Here is a 19974-nt window from a genome sequence, read left to right on the forward strand (position 1 = left end):
TTATAGTTACTTTCATAATATAATGGGAAAATATCATTAAAAACCCCATTTATAATCATCTGATGTATTGAAGAAGTTCCTAAAAGTGATAAAGCTGTTAGAAATCTCATTACATCAGGCAAGACCGTTAAAGTTCTATCGGTAACGTGCAAAAAGTGACATATATCATTCCAATTTAAATAATTTCCCAAAAGATTTGGAACTTCTTGTTCAGGCAATATGTTTACGATTTTTGTAAGTAACCTAAATGCTGATGAAGGACATGGTGAATCGAGATTTAAAAATGCGAATATTTTTGGATAAAAAGGACTTTGGACAATAACATAAGCAAATTCTTGTTCATTATATTCAAGTTTGGAAATTATAAATAAAATCTTATAACAAAGCTTAAGAACATATTGATCTGAATTAGAAAAATGTGGTGTTAATAATGATGTTAATAATTCCATATAAAAATCTGGGGAACCTAAAAATTTTGTTAAGATGCATTGGAGGATTTTATATGATTTGGAAATGATTTGAGGGGATTCGTGATTAATAAGAAGGTCAACAAAGAACTTATGGCATCCATGTTGAATAAATTCTTCGAGTTGTGGAATGTCACAATCAACAATTAGATTAAATGAAATATGAATTAAAAGAGGATAGTTCCCAAAGTTCTGTATTGCAAAAGAAAGAAGGAAACTGATGTAAGGCGGTTCGGAAAATGAAGCTGTGACAAGCGTAAGTTGATTTGTTAAAGAAAGAAAAGGCATAATATCTTGAATTTCACCATTCGTAAAGGCAGTGAAGATTTCCATCATGTCATCTCTAATTTGGAATTCTGCAATTAAAGCAGGTAAAAAATCAGTATTTAATTCTTGTTTAGATACCTGATTAATATGTTCCGAAATTTTATTGCATATAGATATTAATGAGCCTAAATGGAAACAAAGCTTTTCTTTGTGAAATTGAGTAAATAATTCTTTGATGTTTTGATATAAAGAAAAACCAACACCTGTGTCGGAGGGGCTCTTTATTTCTTTGATTGAAACACGTTCTTTGTTTTGTTTTTTGTAGTTTGACATGAGTAGATTTTATCAAATCTACCCTTGAAAGAAAAGTGACAAATTTCCACGAGGACAGAATAGCGTCAAAGCTAATTATAAAAACAGTGATAGGCTTTTTTCATTATAAGAAATGATTCTAGAAAACTTTTTATTATTTTTTTAGACGAAAAGGAATATTCATTCAAAAAAATCTTATGGAGTCCTTACAGTATTATTCATATACTTAACGGTATTGCATCATTGGCTTCATGAGGTGTTGGCTATTCTTTAACAAAATATTTGCAAACTCATGTAGGAAGAAAAATTGTGGGAAACACCACATTGCCGACAGCTAGAAAACCCACATTCCTATCTGAATTTCATTCAATTATTGAACGAAAGAGATTTTTAAAAAACTGTTTTTTCTGTGAGGTTTACAAAAAGTCGATAGTCATACAGCATTATCGATAGTTTTAATAATGCCTTTTCTTGAGTTCAAAATTGTAATAATTGGATCAGTTGCCGTTGGAAAAACAGCTATCACAAACCAGATTCAATACTCTCATTTTGAGGAAGAATATCAGGCAACAATTGGAGCTGGATATGTGCCATATCGTACAACGTTTGAAGGTCAAGAAGTAGAGCTTCAGATTTGGGATACTGCGGGAATGGAAAGATACAAAAGCTTGGGTCCAATTTACTATCGTGATGCTGTTGCTGCAATTATTGTTTATGATCAAACTGACCAAGATTCAGCTAATGCTGTATCCAATTGGTATGAATCTTTCCATGCAACTGTTCCATCACCAGCATATGTTGCTATTGTTGCTAACAAAGATGATTTGGATAATAAAGTCGTTTCAAATGAAACAATGGAAAAATATGCAAAATCTAATGGATTTGATTTCTTTATAACATCCGCAAAAACAGGGAAGAATATAAATGAGTTATTTAACTCAGTTATTTCACATTTAGTTCAAACAAGAAAAGAAGATCCTGTTATGATACAAAAGCAACCACAAGCGCAGAATGAAGAAAACCGAGGAGGTTGCTGCTAAATATAATAGTACTTTTCATAAAATGAATATTAAAAAGCATTAATTTTTCCTCTGAAAACGATAACTAAGAAAATCCACTTTTTATGAAACTCCGATCTGAATTTCTTAACTTTATTTGAAATTTTATCGTGAAGAAATCGTAACAAACTTAATTTTAATTTTGGCCAAAAACCAAAAAGAATATTTTATGTTAATGGTTGAATAATAAAATAAAATGTTAATAAAAATTTAAACTCTTCGATTGCCACCTGAAATTCTAAGAATATGGCAAGAACGTATGCGAAAAAATGGAAACACATTTTTTAAAAAAGTGACCACAAAACTCCATCGGAGCGGTTATTATCACAAAAAGTTGTTGTCATATAAAAGTGACGTTTTTGCATTCTCTATTCAAAATGTAATGAAAATTAATGTTTTTTTGATTTCTGAAAGCTCTTTATGCTACCGCAAGAGTAGAAATATTATTTCTATTTTTTAATATTTGTAATAATTGCACACATTACGTACTTGAGCACACTACTGATAATATTTGAAAAATAAAAACAGACTTGGGCAACGTTAAAAAAACGTAACGAAAATAACCTTGGTCGTGCAAAAAACGTAACGAAGGCTCATTACGTTTTTTTTAACGTTGAAAAAAGTGACGTTTTTTTCGTTTACGTTTTTTGTAACTATAAAAAACCGTCGTGCGATAGACGTCACTTTCCTCAACGTTGAGAAAAGTGACGTATCGGCAAGATGATCGTCTGACAGTTAAACGAAGGGAACGATCAATAACCGTACGTTGATGAAAAAAAAACGAAACATTCAAAAAGTTAGATGAAATAAATAATTCGTTCAAAAAGTGTCATAAAATATATAATACATTTAAAATAAATTATAATAACACGCGATGGAAATTTATTGACTTCATTTATAATTGGTGGAATGCAATCAACATGTTGATTCCATGGTATCTTTGAATATAACGATCATATCCGATCAATTCAAATTTCGGCCTTTTTTGGTTGGGTTCCCGTTACTTCATGGGATATTGCATACAATTGAAATCAACAACACACATCAATTAACATTATGCGAATATTTTTATGTAACAAAGCAAAAATTACCAGTCGAAGAAACATATTTCGGAATGTCATGACATTATTTCACGAAACTTAAAGTGAATCAAAAAAGTACATTTGAAATATTGCAAAACTTAAACATTACTCTGAAATAAGTATAAATTAAAAGTTTAATGATTTTCTGATAAATTTATCAGCGGGAAAACCCTATCTTCACATTTCTATAAAAAAGTCGTTTTTTCAGTTTAAAATAATAGTATTGCAATACATGAAATATTTTTCCGGCTGATTACACGCAAAAAAAGTGGGGGTTCAATATGATGGAAAAATGAATTAATCAAATACAACTCAAACTCGTTTCTTGCATCATCTTAACAAAGTTATCATTATTTTTTATTATTAATATAGATTTCAGTGGTTATGAAATTAATTAAATATTGAAATAAAATAATTTTTTCAATTATTGTTTAGTCATACTTTCAAGTATTGGACGTGCAATCGAAGAATTCATTAAAATTATTACTGAATCTTCTATGTGATCTTTACTAGTTTTAAGTCTATTAAGACCAAGGCTTTTTCCTGTTATCGAAAATTGTCTTTCTGCTGTAGCAGAAGACGATGGAATTGAAAGATAATCAAAAGCTATTTTTGCGAGTGGATTCCAGTTCGTTTCTATTTATCTTGTCCAGTAATCGTAGAAATTTTCTTCTTTTTTAATAGAACTTAGAGAAATCAAATATTCTTGAAATATATCATCAATTGTTTCATTGTTATCTACCATGAAATCAAAATCATCATTTTCAATTCTAACAATTTCGTTTGTTTCCTTCTTCATTGCTTTTAATTTCCAAAAAAGCATTTTTTTTATTTGGCTGTCTGCAAGTTCAATTTCGTTTTGCGTTAAAATTATTGAATGTTTAATGGATGGATTCAATCTGCAACAAATGTGGAGAATTGGGGTCCATTGTTCAGCATAAGTTTACCAATTACTTTGAATTTTATTATATATTTCTAACCCCTGAAAATCTTTTCGGTAAACTTCTCAAAGATTGCTGAATTCTTCTTAGACATGTTAATGTTTTCGAAATTGCTCCAAATTCATTTGTCTCTACCAGTCTAAAACATTTTATAAAAACTTCATAAATTTTATGCCAATGAATCAAATTTTCCCAGAATACTTCTTTGATTTTAGTGATTTGGTTTAATTCATTATATTTAATTATATGTTTGTTCAACATTAATAAATCATTTAACATATTGAATAATGATGACCATCGAATTTCAGTATAGCTCGCGATTTTTTTAATTCGACTGTATACATTCTCCAAATATGCAATAAAACATAGCGTGTCAAATAAATTTTTTACACGCAAAAATTCATCCAAATCATTTTTCATTAAAATATGAAATGTTTTTGCATATAAATTAATTAAATGACAAATGCAAGGAAATCTATTGATCTTCAAATTATTAATATCGTTCGGCTCATCATTAATTGCTGCAGGAACTGCACCACCATTATCAGTAACTGCACATTTTATACAATTATTTATGTTATATTCAACTAGTATTTCCATTAAATGTTTTTTGATTATTTCTGCTGAACAATGCGCTTGCATCATTGGCCTGTGTGCTAAACTGAAAATGCGATATTGTCTATCTATTATAGCTGTTGCAGTGACGCCAAGATATCTCCTTTTCATTCTGTCCCTCCATTCGTCAACAGCCAATGATATGATTGAAGCATTTTCCAGGATTGATTTTATTTTTTGCCGTGTTAAATTAGATAATTTTTCTACTGTCCTTACTAGTGAAGATCTTGATCTTGAATTACAAATTGAATTCAAGTTCTCATCTTCGATGTCCGAAAAAGAATATCCATTCAGTATTAGAAAAGATTTAAGATGAAATATAATATCTTTGATAGTATTTTCCATATTATTCTTTTTATTATTTTCAACAATTTGGTTATTTGAATTTGATTTATCATCATTAATTATCTTATGTTTTTTTTCTAAATGGGTAAATATGTTCGCAATTGTTGTTGTTATTTTATACCATTTATCGCATTTTACGCAATAAAATAATATAAATTTAATATTACCTTCATTATCGGCTATCATTGGAACTAAAATAGAAGAATTATTAGTCAATTGCATGAATTTGATTATTCTATAATTATTTGAAAGTTTTGGCCTTGGGGGATCAACAAAATGATCAAGAGATATATCAGAAAAGTATTCATCCATTGATTTTTTGCGATCTTTTTTATAATTTGCTCCAAACATTAGGGAAGCGTTTCTCAAATTCAAGCAAATTTTGATAATTATACAACCAAAATAATATTATAATTGATTTTTTTATCTTGATTATCGGTTATTGGCGCTTAATTTTACCGCTAATTTTTATAGACCAAGTTTTGCCGCTAAATTATTTCATTTTAATGACCATGTCAATATAAAGGTTTTTGTATGAATAAGGCTCGAAAATTTAAGTTAGATGTTAAAGAAAAGGAAGAAGATGAAGAAGTAGAAACAGACGAAATAATTTATCCAGAATTAAATAATGCAATTACATATTTACAAAAAATTCATGAAAGTGAAACATGTATATCTTCAACAATTATCAAAAATATATTTAAGAATTTGGATATCAATACATTAATATCAATTTCTACAATTATCCAAGATACATTAAATTTATTAATTTCAAAATGTTTTCTCGAAGAAAAAAAATTATTGAATTTATATATATCATTGAAACATTAAAAAAAAAGATTATGAACTGATCGATTGGGTTTTCTTATATTTTCGCAATATAAATTCCAAAGAAATGAATTTTAATCAACATCAAATATTAATAATTCTTCAATTTTTTGTTAACAATGACGATTTTTCAACAACTCAAAATATTATATATTTTTATATGTTTCAAAAGATTGTGATTTAATTCTTATGGAATATTTTATTGATCCTCCGAAGCTTGAATTAAATCATAGAAGTTTGGATATTTTATTAGATTATTTGATTTATCAAGATTTCGCATATAGACATTATAAGTGGAATTGTCATTTAATCAAATTTTTGGTTTTTTGCATATATTCAAAAATTAATTTATTAGGGTATAAAAATAAGATGAATGAGATAATAGAGATCTTGTGGGAATGCGATGATCCTATTATGATCGATTCAATATCAATCATAATAGCATATATTTCAATGTAAGAAGAATAATAAACAATCTTTATTAAATATTTTTATTTAAAACGAAATGTGATTCAAAATAAATGTACTTTGAGCAAATAATACTGATCTTAAACATCAATATTGATATGTATAACTTTTTGAATGTTTCGTTTTTTTTCATCAACGTACGGTTATTGATCGTTCCCTTCGTTTGACTGTCAGACGATCATCTTGCCGATACGTCACTTTTCTCAACGTTGAGGAAAGTGACGTCTATCGCACGACGGTTTTTTAAGTTACAAAAAACGTAACGAAGGAATTTAACGTTAATTGCAACGTTAACGCAGCTATTTAACGTTAAAAAAAACGTAAACGAAAAAAACGTCACTTTTCTCAACGTTAAAAAAAACGTAACGGGCCTTCGTTACGTTTTTCGCACGCCCAACGTTGAAAAGTGGAAATACCAATCAAAAAAATTAACGTTGCCCATGTCTGAATGGAAAAGCATTTCAAAATTTTTTCTCAAAAAAGTGAAAATAAAAAGACTTTTGATATTAATATAATATTATACTTGGTAACTTCATTCTAAGCAAGCTATATAAAAGTAAAATAAATCATAATAAAAGGAGATATTTTCATTTAAAAAAGAGTTGATCCTCCTGTTTAAAATTCAATGCTAAATTTGAAAATTTTACAAATTTCATGAACGAACCAACGGAAACAATCAAAATAGCATTTTTTGGTGGGGATTGTGTTGGAAAATTCTATTTGATATTGCGTATGGTTCAAGACAAGTTTAGTGATGAATATGAATCAAAAGCTGGCAATTGTTACAAGAAAAACATTACATTTAATAACAAACAGTACACATTAAATCTTTTAAATATACCTGGAATGGAATGTAATTACCTACGTCCTCAATTTGTTAGAAGTTGTGATTGTTTTGTTCTCGTTTATTCAGTTAATGATCATGGTTCTTTTGAATTAATCAATGATATTTATAATGAAATTTGTAGATACAAAGACAGTGATCATTTTCCATGTGTTATGTGTGCAAATAAAATTGACTTAGAAAATGAACGTATTATTAAAAGTGAAGAAGGAAAAGCACTTGCAGAACAATTGGGAGTTCAATATGTTGAGGCATCTGCTAAGACAGGACAGGGAGTCATTGAACTTTTCGAAACAGCTGTAAAAGAATATCTCAAATATAACGGAATTGAAGATGAACCTAAAGTTCCTAAACTCGCAAAACGCAAAGAAGTATGCAATGTCCAATGAAAATTCTGCGATTCTTTGATAAAATTAATCAACAATCTTCATAAAAAACAAATTTTTATCATAAAAGTTACGTTTTTAACTTCCTCTTAGTCATTGATCTCCATTATTTTTCTGCATGGAACTTTGATGACCAAACTAAATAAAATAATATCAATAAAACAAATATATTTACTTACATTCTGTTAAAAAGAAGTAAAAATTTCAAAAAATGCTTCTATTCCTTTCCATTCTGTATTCGTTGTTTTTAATTTCTCATTTTCATTGCGCAACTCGTCAATGATCGTTTCCATTCTCTTATTTCCCTCTTTCTCATTCTTAATTTCCAACTTAAGTTTTTCAACAATTTCATTATTTCCTTCGCTTGTGAAAATTTGATTTTAAAATTTAAACAATTAATTTTTAATTATAACAAATTATTTCTTGAAATTTAGCATTGATATCATATCATCTTTCATGTTCAAATAACAAAAAGCACCATCCAGTGTTAGTGTATGTATTATTGGTCGTTTCATTAAAGGATGTCCTAAGAATGCATGAATTTCTCTCTTATGCTCGACATAAATTGCTGAAAATCCATAAATTGAAGGAAGTAAAAAAAGACCATCGCCAGTTATTCTTCCATCAGATGTTGATGTTGTTTCACCATCTGGCGCTATATAAAAAACAAACCATTTGCAAGTTGCAATGGAACAACCAAACATCATTGTAACCCGAGTTTCGGATAATCCGCCGATGTAAAATATATAACCGTTCGCATAAACGGCTCCTGCTTTAACGATGGTTGGGGCGGGTCGCGGTTTTGATGTTGGCGACTTTACTATTGACTCGTTTTTTAAGTCAACAATTATGAGGTCAGTGCTAGTACTACCTCCATAAAGAAATATGGAATTATGACCGACTGCATATGAACATCCTTTGTTATATCGAATTTTTGAAGAAGAAGATTTCCATTTCATTGTATCAAAATCTAAAATGCTTAAACAATTATATTTGTTTTCACCCCATACAAATAATTTTCGCTTGTATATTGCAATACAACCATCACGTCGAACTGCAGGTTTCTCACCTGATGTCTGGGCAATAATTATTTCTCCTGTTGTGACATCAATTGTATGTAAATCACCTCTTTTACCATCAATTGTTACGCCTCCGTAAACAACTATGTATTGTCCCATCATTGTTGCAAATGATCCTTTTCGAGGTGATATTACATCACCACTGAGCTTGAGTTTAGACCATTTAAATGTATCTACGTTAAGGGCCCATACGTCATTAGTGTATTCACCTTTTCCTATTTTTCCATAGCCAATAAAACACATATGCATTTCTTGTGAATATGCAGTAAAATGACCTGTTCTAGGAGGCGGGACTTTACCTGAACTAGATCTCATAGACCAAATTCCGATAAATGGCATCTTTAATATGTCATTTTGAATGATTGAGCGTCCATTATCGAAATCAAGTTCATCGTCTTCATTAAATAAATCAATTTCTGCATCATCCATTTTGAAGTAACCTCGTGATATTTTTGCGTCATCGGGAACTTCCTTTTGCTCCTTTGGATTTTCTCCAAATTCAGCACTTTCTCCATTTCCCATTGTTTTTCTGAAGATGTAAAGTTATTAAATTTCTACGCAAAGTTCAAATAACTGCTGTCAGAAAACAGTTATTCGTTCCATTTGCGAAATTCTGACTTTACAATAAAAATGATCCCATTACATATGATTATTTAATGATTTTTAAGCTTAGCTCCACTTTTATGTTAAATGCCCTCAGTATACACTTATTTTTATATCTAATTAATTTTTCGATCTTCTGGAAAGAAATCTTTAAAATGCAATAATTGGTGGTGTTTTTATTATTGATATTAATACCATGGTTCATAAATTAATTAATATTTGATAAGTTAAAGTTTGATTGTTAAGCACCTTAAAATAATTTGGTGTAAGTAAAAGACATATTTTATTTTATAATTCAGAATGATCAGGTTTAAGTTAGGTCTTTTATTTATAAATGTATTTAAATATGAATAACAGATTTTATTTTTTACAAATAAATTAAAAGACATTTACTAGGAGCTATTTTCTTTTTTTGTATAAAATTTTTATGGTGTATTGAAAAGTCTTTCAAGAAATTAAATTTTTTGGAAAAACTTATGTAAATTTTGCAATGGGTTCAATACCATCAATTAATAATAAAGCACTTGATCCTATACAAGAATTTATTGAAGTAACTAAGAATGGGATTATTATAGAATGCACAAATCATGGTGAAATACATGATGAGAGCATTAAGATACTTAAATCAGGAAATTTTTTTCCAAAAATAATTTCTATTAATCTAGCAAATAATGGCATTAATTCATTAAGTCCATATATAAACAAATGTACTAAACTAAAGCAACTTTTATTGAATGGGAATAAATTTTCTGAGTTAAATTTAACAATGAAATCATTAAAATTAATAAATTTAAGTCAGAATCTTTTTCAAAATTTCCCACGTGTTCCTGAAAATGTTATCAACATTAACTTAAACTGGAATAAATTAAAAAAATTCGAATCGAGTTTTTTTAACCTTTCAAAGCTATCTTTAAATTTAAATGATATTGAAGAAATATCACCAAATATATCTTTACCCAATTTAACGTTTTTAGATATCGGAAGAAACAAACTTACAAAACTTCCAGATTTAGCAAAATGTACACCCAAATTAAGGATACTTGAAGCTTCTTATAATTTTTTAATTGATTTTCCACATTTTCCAAAAACAATTAGTGAGATCTCAATGAAACATAATCAAATTATAAGGATTCCAGAAGAGTTAAAAAATTATGAAGAATTAAAAATTCTTGAACTATCAGAAAACTTGATTGAAATACTCCCTACGCTTCCATTATCAATTACAATGCTTTCATTACATTCAAACAAATTAATCCAAATAAAAAAATGCAAAATTCCTAAACTAAAAAGATGTTTCTTTTTTAATAATTTTTTAGAGGCAATACCAATCTTAGAAGAAAATAAAATAGAAGAAGTTTCATTTGCACATAATAAAATTACTTCATTAGGAAATATTGAACTTTATTCACATATTAAATTTCTTGATATATCTTTTAATCAAATTGAAAAAATTCCAGATCAATTAATAACACTTACAAAGCTAAAAACAATTTTAATACATGAAAATAAAATATCCAAAATTTCAGATAATCTTTGTTATTCTAATATAGAAGTATTTAATATATCAGGAAATCCTTTATCTAGTTTAATCTTTGATCTTCCTCATTCTATTCAGAGACTTTTAATATCATATTGTGATATATCAGAACTTCCATATAATATTACAGATTGTAATAAATTAACAGAATTAGTTGCTTTTGGGAACAATTTACAAACAATTCCATTAATTCCTAACCTTAAAAAATTATACTTATCGAAGAATAAATTATTAGATTTTCCGATAGTTCCTTTTTCGATCCAAATCATTGATGTATCTATGAATCAAATTAAATCAATACCAAAAAATTTAATATTGAATGATCTTATAGATCTTGATCTTTCATATAATCACATACAAAAGATTCCAAAATCATTTGCAAGCAAATCATTAAAAAGCTTAAAAATTTCACATAATATTAATTTTAGTAAATGCATAACAAAAGCTCAATTTCCAAAGTTAATAATTCTTGATCTTGATTCAACAAATGTTATATATCCGATTGATGATGTTCCTATGGTTCATGAATTAATGACAAATCAAAATGATATATTTATAAGCCCAAATGTTAAATTAATATCTTCAACAAATGGAAGTGGATTTTCTGAAATGTGTGGTATTAGAGATAGAATGGAAGATGCAATAGTAGTTCGTGAAAATATTAAAGATGGGATTTCGGCTTTTGCTATTTTTGATGGGCATGGAGGAGCTAAAGCTTCAACATTTGGTGCATTTCGTTTTGTAAAACTTGCAACTCAATATGGAACTTTTTCAACGGATTTTCTGGTAAAATGCATTGAAAAAATCAATGAAAATCTTCCAAAATTCAATATAAACGACGGTTCAACGGTTGCAATTGCTCTCAAAAAAGAAAACAAAATAATCACAGCACACCTTGGTGATGCACGTATTGTCATTATAAAAGAGGATGGCTCAATTAGTTTTAGAACAATTGACCATAAACCAAATAACAGAGATGAATTTACAAGAATTCGTGATTGTGGAAGTTATGTAATATCTGGAAGAACACAAGGAATTTTAGGTGTATCAAGATCAATAGGTGATTTTAAGGTAAAAGGAATATCATCAGAACCAAGTATTAATGAAATAATTATTGATGAAAATGATAAATGGCTTTTATTAGGTTGTGATGGAGTTTTCGATGTAGCAACAGAAGAAGTTATTAAAGGCATTGCTATAAAATCAAATAATCCGAAGGAATTTGCATACGATATGAGAAATACTGCATATTATTTATTGAGTGGAGACAATATTTCGGTGATTGTTGTAGATTTAAAATATATCCCTTCCGAAGGAGAAGAAAAATCTTTACCATTTGACATAAAGATTGAATGTGAAAACGAAAATTTCATTTTTCCTTTTGAACATGAATCAAACTAAAATATTTTACATTAGTAAAAACAGATAAAAAGAATCATAGAAGTGCTTTATCTAAACAAAAACACAATTATTTAATTATTGATTTTTTGAGAAAATTTTTGTAATAATACATTTGCGAAATGCAAATCTTTTTTAAAAACTTTTAAATTTATAAAAACATTTTTAAATGAAGGATAACTTGGTGTTTGTAGTTTCTTTTTACTTGATACAAAAATATCTTGCGAACAAAGTTTGTCAAATGCGCTGCATAAAACCCAATGTCTTTTGAAGAAACAAATACATTAATCATAGATCGACTTCCATTTCCTGACGCTTATCAAGTTTATGTCAATTGTTACAAAATGGGTGAACTTCAAATTAAAAACGGAACCATTATTGAAATCAAATCAGAAGACGGAGAAACAATTTATGCACCATGCTTTGCTTCTGAGGAACAGTGTCCATATGGTTTTATTCAAATGAGCAGAGTATTAAGAGTTAATCTTAAATGTAAACTTGGCAATATTGTTAAAATAAAAGCACACCGTCATTGTCCCATTGCAAACTGTGTTGTTTTTTCACCAATTGAAGACACAATTCAAAACATAAGTGGTACATATGCAAACATATTATTTAATTCATCAATTAATTTATTGAATATTCCAATCAAGAAGAATCAAGTAATTCCTGTTCAAATGGCAAACAGAGTTATAGAGTTTAAAGCTGTTATTGTTCAACCAGCAGATATATCAATAATTGATCAACAAGAAATAATTGCATGTAGAAATACCCCTGTTAATCGTAAAGATTCACCAAGTTTCAGTGGCATTAGTTATGATGATATTGGAGGACTAAGTCAACAAATTCTTCAACTTCGGCAAGTCATTGAAATCCCACTTCTTCATCCAAACCTCTTTTCTACAATGGACATTCCTCAGATTAAAAGCGTTTTGGTTACAGGCCCATCAGGTATTGGGAAGACATTACTCGGCTCAGCAATCGAAAATGAGCTTCCTCTATCGTTCACAAGAATTGAATGCTTTACACTATATACGATGACAACTGAAAAAGCTATTTCACATTTATTAAGATCTATTCGAAATTGTATTCGAAACCAACCATCTGTTATATTTTTTGATGACATTGATATCATTTCATCTATTGATATTTCAAAAAATGGAGAATCTGATCCAAGACTTTCAGGATCAATTATCTCAGCCATCAAACGCTTACGATATGAAGCAGGCGTTGTAATCATTGCTACATCGCGTGATGAGAAGCGACTTGGGAATTCTCTTAAACCATATTTTGATTTCAAAATCGAAATCAATCTTCCAAATGAACAAGATCGTTTTGAGATCATACGACTTTTCCATCGCAAAATACCATTTGACGATGTGTCGCAAATAAATGATGTTGTTGAACAAACAGAAGGCTTAAATGGCGCACAAATTGAAATGCAACTTCGCAAACTTCTTTTGAACTCGATTTCAGAAGTCATTCAAAAGCACAGAAAAAGTGAAAGCTCTTACAGCATCAAAGAAATTCAAAGGATTTCAATTGAGCCGCTCACAATTTCAGAAAGAAGCGAAAAGAAGAAGAAAAAGCAAAAAGAAACAATTGACTTATATCCAGAATTCTGGGATAAATATGGCAAAAAGATAAAGCCTATCATCACAGAGAAAAAACTGAAAATCGAGTTAAATAATTATTTGTATTCAGAAGAAAAAAGAAAAAATAATCATAAAAAAGAATTCACTAATCCATTTGAAGAAGAAGAACCTATAAATGCAAAAGCAAAATTCATGCCAAAAAGGAAAGAAACAAAAAATAAAGAAGAAAAAATGGAATATAGCTCGTCGAAGCAAAAAGAAAAAACAAATAATGCGGAAAGTGTGAAGCTAAGAAATCCTTTTGCGAAATAATTTTCTTTGTAAATATTTAATTTTATTATTTTTTTAAAATCGGAATTTTAAAAATATTTTTGTATCTTGAATATGATCCACCAATTCCACCAGAGCAAAAAAATGTTTCCAAATTAGCAGCAATTGTATTTGATGTATATGATCGTAGATGTTGTCGAATGGTTCCAAATGATCAAAATGGTGATGACCGTGGATGGACACCAATTTCAAACTGCAAATACATTATCCGAACTCCGAACAATTAATGTATGTTCCAGTCATCACATTGAATACCAATTATACTGGAAATGTTAAATTGACATGTATTGGACTTAACAAAGAAAATAAAGTGCCACCAGTTCTTCATTTCCAAAGCTTATATTCATTCAGTGGAAGTGACATGCTAAGTGTTGAAAATCTTATTCATTATTCTAACTACGTAGATAATGAGATTGAGAACTTCAACCAAAAAAATTGTATTAACCATTTCTACCTTGAAAAATGTGTTTCATTAAATTCTTTGTTCATTAAGAGTATATTATTCTTTACATTAGCAGTTAAGCCTTTAGTTATCAAAAATAAAACCGACCAAAAAACATTTCCTCGTGTTAATTTGAATGTTGATGAACCATTTCCACTTCAAACTGCGGTTAAATTTTTCATGAGACCTGTACCCGAAAAAATACATATTTTTGCACAACAAATGTTAGATTCAAAAAATGGGCTTAGCTTTGAATTAGGGTATATTGCATATGACGCCAATTTTAAGTGTATTGAAATAATTGATACACAAAAACTATCGAAGTCAAATGGTGCAGTAAAACTCGCTAATGATGAGACTGGAAGATTTAATAAAGAGGCTTATTCCATTGTAAAACTTAATCAAATACCTCCAGAAGTATTTTGTTTAACATTCGGAATATCCGAAGTCTTCAATAAAAAACTTAATGGTTCTATGGGCTGTTTCTTTAGGGTTTATGATGCAAAAGATGATTTCGAATTAATGTCATTCGATGGAAGGAGAAAAGGTTTATATACTTCTATTTGGGTATTTACAATGTTTAGATATAATAATAATGAATGGGCAATCGTACCAATGAATCGTAGTTATAATGATCGTGGTTTAGTAAAAGGAATGTTAGCACTAAGTCAACATATCAAAGAAGATATGCAAAAAGAGAAATATTTCGATAGAATGTATGCACAAATAAAAATCGATTTTTAAGATGCATCCTAAAATCAAGTACTTAGAAACAAAAATGCTTACTATACACATTTATATGTACAATGTTTCACACTTGTAACACTTGAAATATGATATCATATTAATAAATATTTTAATAATTTCCAATGAATTCTTTAATTTTAAATCAATAATAAATTTATTTTATACAATAACAATTGATTCTATGCTTAAACTTTATACATCATTCATTGAAAAAAAATATGATTATCATGTGATATTGATCATATTTTCAATTTTTTTATAATAAATATATCAAAAAATTAATAGCACATAATTAATATGTATATGTGCTATATTATAAATCTATAATCAATTTTATAAATAAAATAACTCAAGAAAAATAACGATATGATCATAATATAAAAAGATTACGTTTCAACATAACGAGAAAAAAATATATGTTCCAAAAAGAAAAACAATATTGTTTCATTATTTTCATGTATTTCGACTTCGATATTCGTTTATTATGCAAAACATTTTATATTGATTTCTATACAAGTTTTTCTTTAAAGTTGAGTGAAACCGCCACAATCTGATTCAAAAAATTGAATACAGTTTGAATCGAAACGATGCGCCAGCGGTTATTTTCATTTTATACAGCAGATTTTAAATCGTGATTTATTTTTACTATTAGATATAATTAAAAAATATTATCTTCATTCATAGAGAATGGAGAGTAAACAACGCTACTTTGGAAAGAACCAACAAATCTTTCATGTTGGTTTCCAAACATAATAGCATAATCATCATTATCATCATCCGAAATTAAGATTTCAGGTTCAAGTGTGAACAAGTGCTCTGTATTCATTAAAGAAATAGGGTTATTGAAAGGTGAGTTTTCATTCGACGAAGCCGTTAAATCAAATAAATCACGAATTTCATTTGGAACAGAATTATCGAATGGAGTAAGGGAGGTACAATTCTGGTCAAACTGAACGTAGTAATTATTACGACTTGGCAGTATGTCCATATTTTGTGAGCAAACATGACATGTCAATTGATATTTTACCTTACTGATTTTGGTTATAGAGATTTTATTCCACCTCTTAATTGTGATTGATGAAGTAGCAACTTGGATAAGTGGATATTGTTTGCACCTTGCTAAAACTCCACGAAGTGAAGCATAGTTTAGAGCAGTTTTATGGTGAAGGTCAACCTCCCTTCCACGAACATCTACATTATTGCAATGGCAATAAAAGTGTTTAAATTGTTCCATGGAAGGATAAAAGGCCAGACTTCCCAAAAATTTCTATACGTTACAACCAGAATTTGAGTGCTGTCATCGGTTTAAAATTGAGATTGTGGGAAGATTGCATCAATAAAGAATTGACAATATTTCAAAACTTAAGTTTTCGCTCAAAAAGCTTCCACTCAAAAATCAGTTATGTATACCACACAATGTTGACTGATTTACTTTTTGCTCGTTCGAACGTTTTTTTTTAAAGTTTTTCAGCTTCCCAATTTTGGATTTTTTGGGTTAATAAATGTAAAAATCATAACTTTAACGAAAAAATAATGTTATATCTTTTGATATTAAATTCGTATAACCTTCAAAAATATGATAATTTTTTTTTTCGATTTGTAAAATGGAATTATAACTTTTGATTAAATTGCTTATTCTTATTCATTTATTACACACATAAAATAAGAATTAAATCGACAATTGTTATTTAATAACATTTGTGGAATTTTTTTTAACACACATAATGAACAATACCAATTATTTTGAGTTGATACCAATAAAACTTTGATAAGTTCTAAATACTCTTTGGCTTTTGCTTCCATCTATATCGAAAAATCGCATTGAATCATCATTAGTTCCTCTTTGTGTAATACCAAACATTGCCAAAGTATCATAGTTTTGATCATAACACATATTAATTGGTTCATAATCTTGTGTATTAACACCTAATATTGCCTTACCTGAAGGTTTTCTTAGGTCAACAACTCCTATCTTTTTGTTGTGAAAACCGCATATAACGTACTCCGGGGTGCCCGAAAGACAGCACACTGAGCTATCGGGCGCCGATATGGTGGTGACCGGTAAAAACTGTCGCGAGTCCCAAATCCTAACGGTCGAATCACTTGAGAAAGAAGCAAAAACTTCGTTTCCCATGTGAACAACCCCCGTTACTGGAGCACAGTGGCCCGCAAATGTTCTTATTTCATCTCCTGTTGCACTTATCATCCTTAAGGCACAACTTCCAGTGATACAACACATTAATTTATCATTTGTAGGAGCAATTGCTGTAATACCTTTATATTTTGTCGGTGTTATGGTTTGATGCATCTCGTTGTCCAAGAAAATTAAGTCAGATGAATTCGAAAAATGAACAACAGATCCATTATTAAATGATGTAATACATCGAACTCCCGGAGTTTCAGGCATAGGTGCCATTTTTGTATCCATTGTCTTTGAGAAAGGCACGTTTGCGACACTATTTGATGTTAATAGCCAAGCAGATAAAGATCCTAAAGCCATTGATTCAACTTTATTCTTAAGTTCTATATTATATAATAACCATTGAGAGTTTTTTTCATGATACTTATTCACTGATAGTCCTTTTTGCGTTGATCCAAAAGGGACCATAATTATCGCTGCAAACTCATTGTTGAGCGCTGTGTTCTCAAAATGCATAACGTTCTCATCAGTAAACGGTCGGTTGTTCCATATGTTTTGTGAGGCAAAATTGTCCTTAGCCGAAAAAATTTGACTGGTGAGTGAGGGTGCCCTGCCAAATGAGTCGGTCCTTATCAGATCGGTTGCAGAGAAATCATATGATAAATCTAAGCTTGATAAATCGAGGGATTTCTCATCTGTAAATGGAAACTTTATGGCTGGAAGCATAGGATGTACTTTCTCGGGTTGAATTGGTCCGAATTTAGCAATGAATGAATTACAAAGATCATCAAAATCAGCAATCGATTGTGAGATACGTGGGTCGTTAGGTTGCATGTGTTGGATTTCATTCCATAATGCTGATACTGATGTGTATGTTTGATCAATGGATGGCTCACTAGTATGTGAATTATTACGGAAAGAGATGGGTTTCATCGACTTGATGCCTCCATATGATGTAGTGTTGTCTGAAAATGGTAAAAATTGAATTGGTGATTTCTCTGTATGAACAGGTGAAAGTTGGATAGGCGTCATTGAGATGGGATTTCCACTAGAGGGAGAGAGAGGCGACTTCTTGATAGGCATTTGATAGGCTTTAACTGGTATTGATTGTGGTAAAATGGTTTTGACTTCATTTTCGACTACTTGCGGGGAAATAGGTGTAGGAGCTTTGGGTGGCTGTGTGGGGAATGGAAATTGGGCCTTTTGAGGAGGTTGTGGAATGTTTTGAGATATTGGTTGTGGTTTTGGAATGTTTTGAGATATTGGTTGAGGTTGCGAAACAATTACTGGAAGTTTGGGAATGGGTCTTTGGGTTTGTGCGAGTGGGGGAGGTTGTGGTGGTTTTGGCATACCGTTTGGTATGGGTTCATTTAGCGTTTTTTGATTTGGGATCATGGGCTGAAATTGGCCATTAGGAGGTTGAAACATATTCATCCCTATTGGCATTGATGGTATATCACCAGCATTTGCATTGTAATAAGTATGTCTGTTATTGTTAAACCAAAGTCTTACTGCTCTGTGAGTCCAATGGGGAGAGTAATTTCTGAGTAATTGAGAAAATTCTTTTGCAATTTTGATTCTGTTTTGTGATCTTTCAGGGAAAAAAAAATACAGTTTCAACCCACGAATCAAAATTTGTTGTTCAATAGGGTTTGCGTGATATCTCGGAACATCAGCTCCGACAACATTCTTACTCATTGTTGATCGAAGATTCTGATTCTGGGAATATGCGACCTTACAATGGCGGTTACATATTGAAATGTACCACTGTTTTTTTGTCAATAGAATTTACAATTTGATCATTTTTTTTTTTGAATTTATTTTTAACGGTCGACATCCATACAATAACGTCCGATTATCGGCGTCCATAACGGTCATAATGTGGGGGAAAATTTGTTTCTCTTAAACGTCATCTCTTAATATGTAAGTATAGTCATTAAAAATAGAATATGTTTTTAACAGCAAATGATTCTTAACTTTGGTGTTCCTTTTGGTTTATTATTTAAAAAATAAACAATTTTCATCACATAATTCACTTTACATTTGTTTCATTTTTTATTAAACAATTAAAAAATATTTAATTTTATGTTTTACATTCAAACAATAATTTCTATTTAACTTTTCTCTAAATTCTTTCAATATTCCCATAGCCAGACTCATAATTTCGAATGAGTTCATCATTGCTCATATCTTTCCAAGGCGAAACAGGGCAAAAGAACAAATACCAATACTTAATCGGCCCGAAGACATCTTCAATATTCCTCACGCAACCTTTGTCATATTGGTTCTCTTTGAACTTTTGCCACTCCTCCCAACTTGTTTGGTTGATGAACGCGCCATAGAAGTGCGAAAACACAAACGAACCAGTCAATACCATAAACAGTAATGCGAGAAATGTGTAAATCAAATACAAAACAATAAATAATGACGGATCTTCTGTCTTAAACTCTTTTATGATCCCAATTAAGTCTAATGTTAGGAAATATGAAA

The 19974-nt window shown here is 29.7% G+C and overlaps 7 protein-coding genes across 7 annotated transcripts; 4 read left to right on the forward strand and 3 right to left on the reverse strand.

Annotated features, from left to right (window-relative positions):
• Positions 1 to 1507: 1507 nt before the first annotated feature.
• Positions 1508 to 2086, forward strand: GO595_008580 (small GTP-binding protein; the record flags this gene model as incomplete). The annotated part of the gene is made up of 1 exon (XM_067922170.1): positions 1508 to 2086. The coding sequence occupies one exon, from the start codon at positions 1508 to 1510 to the stop codon at positions 2084 to 2086; it is 579 nt and encodes a 192-aa protein (XP_067771346.1).
• Positions 2087 to 7115: 5029 nt separating this feature from the next.
• On the forward strand, positions 7116 to 7616 carry GO595_008581 (ras-like protein 1; the record flags this gene model as incomplete). Its single annotated transcript, XM_067922171.1, has 1 exon — positions 7116 to 7616. The coding sequence occupies one exon, from the start codon at positions 7116 to 7118 to the stop codon at positions 7614 to 7616; it is 501 nt and encodes a 166-aa protein (XP_067771347.1).
• A 413-nt stretch (positions 7617 to 8029) lies between these two features.
• Positions 8030 to 9214, reverse strand: GO595_008582 (Kelch motif family protein; the record flags this gene model as incomplete). Its single annotated transcript, XM_067922172.1, has 1 exon — positions 8030 to 9214. The coding sequence occupies one exon, from the start codon at positions 9212 to 9214 to the stop codon at positions 8030 to 8032; it is 1185 nt and encodes a 394-aa protein (XP_067771348.1).
• Positions 9215 to 12490: 3276 nt separating this feature from the next.
• GO595_008583 (cell division cycle protein 48) lies at positions 12491 to 14137 on the forward strand (the record flags this gene model as incomplete). The annotated part of the gene is made up of 1 exon (XM_067922173.1): positions 12491 to 14137. The coding sequence occupies one exon, from the start codon at positions 12491 to 12493 to the stop codon at positions 14135 to 14137; it is 1647 nt and encodes a 548-aa protein (XP_067771349.1).
• A 640-nt stretch (positions 14138 to 14777) lies between these two features.
• GO595_008584 (stress-induced protein) lies at positions 14778 to 15341 on the forward strand (the record flags this gene model as incomplete). Its single annotated transcript, XM_067922174.1, has 1 exon — positions 14778 to 15341. One exon carries the CDS (start codon positions 14778 to 14780, stop codon positions 15339 to 15341), a length of 564 nt encoding a protein of 187 aa, XP_067771350.1.
• A 661-nt stretch (positions 15342 to 16002) lies between these two features.
• GO595_008585 (uncharacterized protein) lies at positions 16003 to 16578 on the reverse strand (the record flags this gene model as incomplete). Its single annotated transcript, XM_067922175.1, has 1 exon — positions 16003 to 16578. The coding sequence occupies one exon, from the start codon at positions 16576 to 16578 to the stop codon at positions 16003 to 16005; it is 576 nt and encodes a 191-aa protein (XP_067771351.1).
• Positions 16579 to 17082: 504 nt separating this feature from the next.
• Positions 17083 to 18834, reverse strand: GO595_008586 (uncharacterized protein; the record flags this gene model as incomplete). The annotated part of the gene is made up of 1 exon (XM_067922176.1): positions 17083 to 18834. One exon carries the CDS (start codon positions 18832 to 18834, stop codon positions 17083 to 17085), a length of 1752 nt encoding a protein of 583 aa, XP_067771352.1.
• Between the last annotated feature and the right edge of the window lie 1140 nt (positions 18835 to 19974).

The sequence above is a fragment of the Histomonas meleagridis genome (genome assembly GCF_020186115.1).
Source record: "Histomonas meleagridis strain 2922-C6/04-10x chromosome Unknown contig_68, whole genome shotgun sequence".
Taxonomy (NCBI): Eukaryota; Parabasalia; order Tritrichomonadida; family Dientamoebidae; genus Histomonas; species Histomonas meleagridis.